Here is a 7,854-nt window from a genome sequence, read left to right as displayed (position 1 = left end):
ATAATTTACTAGAAAAAAGAAAGAAAATGTGCCTTTATGTAAGAGTTTTCACCTGGGTTTGATGTTGTTTTCTTAATCTTCCTGCACATTTTACTGTAGTCAATAATCTAAATCCTCTTCACCAAGTTCTTTTTACTCTCCAGAATGAAGTGTATGTATCATAAGAATAAACTGATATAAGTTGCTAGGAATCAAATAATGCAAAGCAACAAACTTTTGTCTGGTGATGCAAACAGAGGTTAGAGCCAACGCAGCCTGCACGATAAGATACATTTTTTTTTTTTGTTTTGCTAGATCTAGATGGTGACCAGGTCGACTTCTTGTTTGAGCTAAAAGCCATTTCTTGCTGTCAGTTAATAATACTAAATTTTAAAGTCTAGTATTTGGGATCATCTAGATGTGCTTCCAACTGGCAACTCTAGCTTCGTTGAAGACTTTCTTGTCATATTTAAAAGCTCTTTGCCTTGAATAATATATCAAGGTTGTTGCTCCTAAATATACTTTGTGTTCTGTGATGACTTTCATGTCCTCACTCTGCAAATCTTATTCTTTCTATTCTCTCTGTCTGTGTCAATGATGTTGTTTTGCATGCGTCTTAGACTGTCAGCTTTGCTGGTAATAAGAGTACTAACCAATGATTTTAAAACTGAATCAGATTGATCAGTTTAATTGGTTGAATTGTAAATCGATTTTAAGTTTGATCTAGTTAATATAAAAATCAAATGAATAATTATTACTCTTTAAAAAAGATATATTCTAATTTCTATATGTGTGAGTATCTTAATTGATTTTATTTTTTATAAATTTTTAAGTAAAATCTATTTATTATAATTTGATAATAAGTTAAATTGGTTAATTTTTTAGTTGAATTGATCAAATCAATTGAATTATGAATCAATTAGATAATCGATTCGATTACAGTCCACTATTAAAAACATTGGTATTAACTGCTAAAGGATTAAGTCAAAGTTAGGGTATATTAGGAAGAGGAAAAAATGTTTCAGGGATGTCAACACCAGAGAAATAAATAAATCATAAGATAAGAAACACTATAAAACAAACAAAAATGACCCTTAGAAAACTCAAAACTTAATATAAATTCTCATTGTCATTGACAAGGCAACCAAGGATATCTAGGCAAGCTCTTCTTTTTAAGGCCACAGGCACAGCAGTTTTTCCAGCTTTCCTTTCAAAATTCATCTTTCTTTTTGTGAAGACTTTCAATGGAAATTCAATTTCAGCAACAAAAGCAGCAGCAAAGACAAGACATTCCACATAACAAAGTAACCAAATTCAAGGGAAGATGCAATAACAAGTTCGTCGGTGTGAGACAGAGACCTTCTGGTAGATGGGTTGCTGAGATTAAGGACACAACAAAAAAGATCAGAGTGTGGCTTGGCACCTTTGAAACTGCTGAAGAAGCTGCTCGAGCTTACGATGAAGCTGCCTGCCTTCTCCGCGGATCCCATACTCGAACCAATTTCGATACCAGTGTAAAATTAGATTCCCCTCTTGCTTCTCGGATTCGAAATCTAGTTAACAACAAAAAAGGAGGTAAACAACAGAGTGTTGAACATTTTCCTTCTACCACAACAGTTAGCACTACTACTACCAGTGCTATTTCTAGCAGTGGTTGCACAAGCAGTGATGGCATGGCTAGAGAAAATTCAATTTCTAGTAATATAGCCCAAGACTCTCAGTTGTTTGATGGTGCATATAAACCAGATTTAAGTGGCTGCACTGAGGATTTTTGGGACCTTCCACCGTTGTGCTCATTGTTCTATCAAATCTGAACAAGATTAAAAAGACCAGGTAAGTCAAGATTTCACAAAAGAGTAGTAGAGACTCAAATCCAAACTTTCTCCCTATAAGTTCACTCAACAACACAGAAAAACACATGGAAAAGTTCTGTAATGTTTATGAAAGCTCTCCTCAATTATCACTTAACATTAAGTCTAAGCAATCATGTTGGAATTTTTTTGTTTTAAAGTCTCTGTCAATAGAAGATAGATATTATCATCTTCTAGCCATTAAAATAAATACCGAATAAATAAATAAATTTGGCGTACCGTTACAGCTCAACTTGGGCCCTTTCTGACTAATACGCCAATACTGATTTAGTTGCAGAGGTCATTTAGCTTTTCCCATATTTCTTAAATGGCTAAGTCTGATGACAAGTTCATCCAGTCTCACCATTCTGTCTTTCTCAACTACATATGACAGATAGACAATGTCGGTATTTCCTATTTCTTTTAATGCTAAAGTGGATTATCATATTCCACAAAAAGCAAAGACAATTCCAAATATATATATATATATATAAAGGAAATGCGGCCTATATATAAACTACTATGATGAATTCAACGTGGGTTTAAGTAATAATAATTAAAACAAGAAGAGATTTTGATTTGTTTGCTACGATATAATGGGAATCATATAAAGAAGTAAAATTTATATGGTTAACGTCGTTTGGTCTGATGATCAATCCATTCTTTCATCGGATGAAGAGAGAATCTGATGAAAAGCTAGACTATAGATTCGTAGAGAGAGTTCCTACTTACCATGTAGAGCTCAGGTAACTTAGGTTAGGGTTACTACAGATAGTATCCCATATGGGTTGGCTTGAGAGGAGCTCCAAATGGATACACTATAGGTTTCTGCTCGAGGGATTTTCTACCTCATTGATCTGGAAATTTTTTTGCATTTTCTTTATCACACCATAATCATTTCTTCTGTCGATTCTAAGATGAGGACCATTGAATAGACAAACGGTGCCTGAAAGGGCTTAGCCTAGCTCTTTGTTCGGAGGGTCTAGCGCTCATCCTGGAAGAGGTATCTTAGAGTTTCCGTGTTGTATAGCCAAGGCTCCAAAACACAAATTGGAGGCAAAAGATGGTGCAGAGCCTCTGGAGAAAAAGGTTAGAATATCGAAAATACGAATATTGTGAATATCGAATTATGTTTCTATTTTAATTGAACTAAAAACAAATGTTGTGAATATCGAAAATACACCATTTAAGAAGATGAAAGCATCTTTATATTTGTTATAATTAAGATGGAATAAGAGAATATATGTAGGAGATCTATACAAATTCCTCTACCTCTCCTTCCTCTATCAGTGGAAGCCTGCTTGTTATCTCAATTTAAGGAGACTTTCCTTCTCTCGTCAAATATCAGATAGGGAATATTTGGATGCTAGGTGGTGTCTTAGACTTATTCAGAGATGAGTGTTGAACAAAATTCCTACAGGTTGGGAATTACCACATAACACATTCAAACAGAAGTTCCACAAACAATTTAGAGCAGTCAAGTGGTCAAGGCACCGCAAACACAAACAAAGCACAAACAAATGAAGAATTTTTTGCATGAATGAGGCATTTAAAACCAAATCTGCAGAAAGCCAAAAGCCAGACGACATTTAAAAGAAAGCTCGTTTTATAAAATCCAACAGCAAACAGGGTAAAGAAAATGCAGTTTCACGATTATTATATTCAGTATAATATGATACTAAAATTATAAAATCCAACGGCAAACAGGGCAAGCACGTTTTATTCAATACTGTTTCTGATTTTATAATTGCCTTCTCAGACAGAACATTTATTAACTTTTGGTAGTAAAGATTTAATTTTTATAAATGTCGGTAAACTTTCAACATCATACTTTCATCAGAATCTTAATATTTAAACTTTAATGACAGCAGAATGAAGAGGTTTTATTAGACATTCAAATTCCTCATTTCTGAGAATGGAAACAATTAAGCCTCACAACTCAAACTTCTGATGTTACAGTAATTAAGCATCCAGACAAGAGAGAAACTTTTAATATGAGATACAATTGAAAAGAAACACACTGTGGGAGATGAATAGTGATAGAGAAACCACTGTGGCTACCTCTACTTTTAGTAATCTTCTCCTTCATCTTCATCATATACACCTTCTGCTCCAACTTCCTCGTAGTCTTTTTCAAGTGCAGCCAGGTCTTCACGGGCTTCTGAAAATTCACCTTCCTCCATGCCTTCACCTACATACCAGTGGACAAATGCTCGCTTGGCATACATGAGATCAAATTTGTGGTCAATTCGGGCAAAAACCTCAGCCACAGCTGTGTTGTTGCTAATCATACAAACTGCACGCTGAACTTTAGCAAGATCACCCCCAGGTACTACTGTTGGTGGCTGATAGTTAATACCACATTTGAAACCGGTTGGACACCTGGAAGGTAAAAAGACAACACCATTTAGATGCACCAAAGAAATGATGGACAAAGCAAACATTTCTGTCTAGGTCTGCCAGCCCATGAGAAAAGAACTCTGGGTCAACTTGTCCCAGAATCATCTGTAAGATGATGTTCAGCACTGTGCACATTGAAACAGTCAGTTCTCCATCATACAACATAATAGTGACTTTAGATTGCAGTGTTTATGCATATGCCAAAAGTAGGATGTGCCAACTAGTGTGTGTCCATATACTAAAGAATACCTACATGTCAACTAATAATTTAAATCTATCTTATAACCAAAAGTTTAAAATTATAAATGATCATGGTTATCATTGAATAACATAATTGACATATCGTTAGTTTATCATTGCTTTCAAAACTAATATTACTATTATGCAAATTGTGACTAGAAGGATACAGTAGCACCATGGGTTCCTTTTTCTGCTGGTGAAGACCCTCAGTCTATCCCATAGGACAGGGAAACCCTCTTCCCACAGACAAACCAGGTCGGTCCCTCAGTGGGGGACCTGTTCCATATTGACTCACACTTTACTGGTGATTGATTGGAATCATATAAGTATTATAAGCATGTAAATGACAGGGCAAAGTGTTAGAACATAAACAAGAAATCAGAGTCTTAAACCATGGTCCCCATAGTTAAAGAAGGAGACAATGAAAGGATATAGAGGCGTGTGAACCATGGGGTATGCAACAATAATGGCAAAGCGATGACAATAATGCTTATCTACTGACCAGTTTGGAGCACACACTGCCATAATTCAATTATTTTATAAGTTTAAACACAAGGAATTTCTACTCACCAATCAACAAACTGAACTGTCCGCTTTGTCTTGATGGTGGCAACAGCACCATTGACATCCTTAGGCACAACATCTCCACGATACATTAAACAGCATGCCATGTACTTCCCATGCCTAGGATCACATTTGGCCATCATACTAGAAGGCTCAAAAACAGCGCTAGTGATTTCCGGAATTGATAGCTGTTCATGGTAAGCCTTTGCAGCAGAGATTACAGGAGCATAAGATGAAAGCATGAAATGGATACGAGGATATGGCACAAGGTTAGTCTGGAATTCTGTAATGTCCACATTTATCGCCCCATCAAATCTCAAGGAGGTTGTCAAAGAAGAAATGATTTGAGATATTAAGCGGTTCAAGTTGGTGTAAGTAGGCCTTTCAATATCTAATGATCTCCTACAAATATCATATATCGCTTCATTGTCCAGAAGCACAGCCACATCTGTGTGTTCAAGGAGAGAATGAGTGGAGAGCACACTATTATAAGGTTCCACAACTGCAGTAGAAACCTGCACAATTTTAGAAATCTTATATTAGACTCTAGTACCAAGAAAAGCAGCAGAGATATACAATACACTCACAGGAAAGAAGAATTAGTTAGATAAGACTTCAATTTCCTGAGTCACTACATTGTTGTTTTTATGTTTAATCCCAGTTATACCACTCCCATGACCAAGATGGATTTAGAAAATCCAAAAATGATCCTGCTACAGTAATTTGAATTCAGAATTTGACATTGGCCTTTACAGAAGGTTTGTTACTATTAGTCTTCAGATTTTAATCAGGATGGTCACCAAAACTAATCAGGTACTTGGACTCATATTAATAAGAAATAAAAAATGTGTTTGTGCGCCTTAAGTATCATCCAGAGTTCGCTCCAATATTCCTCTCCCCTACTTTTTCGACAAGGTTTTGAGGCAGTACCTGGGGAGAAGGGTAGATAGTGAAGCCAAGTTTTGACTTCTTTCCATAATCTACTGACAAGCGCTCCAAAAGTAAAGAACCCAAACCAGAACCAGTGCCACCACCAACAGCATTAAATACCAGAAATCCTTGTAAACCAGTGCAGTTGTCAGCTAATTTTCTCACCCGGTCAAGACAAAGATCAACAATTTCTCTCCCCACTGCAGCAAAGAAGACCAACAATGCAGTTTAGCCACTATGCTAGCTTATAAAAAAGTTGCCACTTTAACACTGCAATGGTATGCATTACCTGTATAATGTCCTCTTGCAAAGTTATTGGCTGCATCTTCCTTGCCAGAAATAAGTTGCTCAGGGTGAAAAAGTTGTCTGTATGCTCCAGTTCTAACTTCATCAATGACACTGGGTTCCAGATCAACAAAAACAGCCCTAGGCACATGCTTTCCAGAACCAGTCTCACTAAAAAAGGTATTAAAGGCATCATCTGCAACACCTACAGAGGTGTCACTGCAAGAAAGCATGAAAATATCTTTAATTTCTAAGAAAATATTAAGAGGAAAAAAAAGGAAAAACAGAACTTTCTAACACAGAATTTATAATAGCCTGCGCAAGGGAAAAATTTAATACACATAAGAAAAAAATAAAAATGATCAAGCAATCATATCTATTACAGAAAATTGTAACTAAAATGCTATTCAAACAACTGCTACAAAACCATTCAAGGTCAAATTTCCAGGCCTGACTACAAATCAATTAACAAATGAAGAGAATTTCACCAAGTACATGATATATAATATATCCCAAATTTCTTAAAATTGTTCATACCACAACAATTGCGATAAAAGGAGCTGTTTTTTTTATATCATGGAGCAATATATTACTCCAATATATTTCAAATTATCAAATTCTACAGGTTAAATTCATTTAACTAAGAACCCCGACAATTTTATTAAAAGAACTTAAAATATAAGCAGCAAAAGAATAAATTATTATAAAGCAAAGACAGAAACTTCTTAACATGATAAAAGAAAAAAAATACTTCCCAATTCATTCAACAGAGAAAAACCAAAACAAAAGCAGTCGAATTCACGCAAGTCGATCAAAATGTACTTCATTTCCATGCTAAAGAAAAAAAAAACAAAATTAATGAAACTTCCATAAAACCCCAAATCATTCAGAAACAAAATTCATTTCACACCAAACTACAGCGAAAAAAATCGCAAAAAAAAAAAAAAAACTCAATTCAAAAAATAATGAAGAAAAACCAAACCTAGGCATCATTCCATCAGGTTGAATGCCATGTTCAAGACAGTAAAGCTCCCAACAAGAATTCCCAACCTGAATCCCAGCTTGTCCAATATGAATGCTTATTATCTCCCTCATCTCTCTCCCTTCTTCCTCTGTATCTCAAACTCCACTCAGAAACAAAGATTATGAAAGCAAAGAGCCCCCTTTCTTTCTTTCCTTGAACCAGGGGGGCAGATGACTTATTTAATAAACAATTGTCAGGGACGAAGTACAGCCGTTGGATTTAAATCAACGGTTGATTACGGGCTGTAGGACCTACTAATTGGCGCCGACCGTTTTCGTGGGGCTCACACAGGCTGGCTTTCTGTCGTTTCATCTGGGCCACACACTTGGATGTTACTCTTGTTTCCTTCACATCGATCCAGTTGTTTTATTTATCCATAAAAAATAAAACAATTTCATTATCACCATCTACAACAAAAATATTTTATAATATAATTAATAATATCTGACCAATTCTATTGAAAAAATTATATTATTTCGTAAATTCGTGATATAGTTATAATTTTTATATATTTTTCCTTTTTGTTTGAAATACTCTCAAACATTATTATTGGCACTATTATTGTCTAATTATAATGAAAAA

General features: G+C 35.2%; 2 protein-coding genes across 2 annotated transcripts; one reads left to right on the top strand and one right to left on the bottom strand.

Moving 5' to 3' along the window:
• Positions 1–1,009: 1,009 nt before the first annotated feature.
• On the top strand, positions 1,010–2,081 carry LOC123221135 (ethylene-responsive transcription factor ERN1-like). The gene has a single exon (XM_044643851.1). It carries the CDS (start codon positions 1,224–1,226, stop codon positions 1,791–1,793), a length of 570 nt encoding a protein of 189 aa, XP_044499786.1. The 5' UTR covers positions 1,010–1,223; the 3' UTR covers positions 1,794–2,081.
• Positions 2,082–3,691: 1,610 nt separating this feature from the next.
• Positions 3,692–7,431, bottom strand: LOC123221134 (tubulin alpha-5 chain-like). The gene is made up of 5 exons (XM_044643850.1): positions 7,231–7,431; positions 6,253–6,467; positions 5,964–6,163; positions 5,040–5,548; positions 3,692–4,211 (listed from the first exon to the last, which is right to left on the bottom strand). The coding sequence occupies exons 1-5, from the start codon at positions 7,341–7,343 to the stop codon at positions 3,899–3,901; spliced, it is 1,350 nt and encodes a 449-aa protein (XP_044499785.1). The 5' UTR covers positions 7,344–7,431; the 3' UTR covers positions 3,692–3,898.
• Between the last annotated feature and the right edge of the window lie 423 nt (positions 7,432–7,854).

This window comes from Mangifera indica, chromosome 7 (genome assembly GCF_011075055.1).
Source record: "Mangifera indica cultivar Alphonso chromosome 7, CATAS_Mindica_2.1, whole genome shotgun sequence".
Lineage (NCBI taxonomy): Eukaryota > Viridiplantae > Streptophyta > Magnoliopsida > Sapindales > Anacardiaceae > Mangifera > Mangifera indica.
This window is presented reverse-complemented; position numbering and strand designations above follow the sequence as displayed.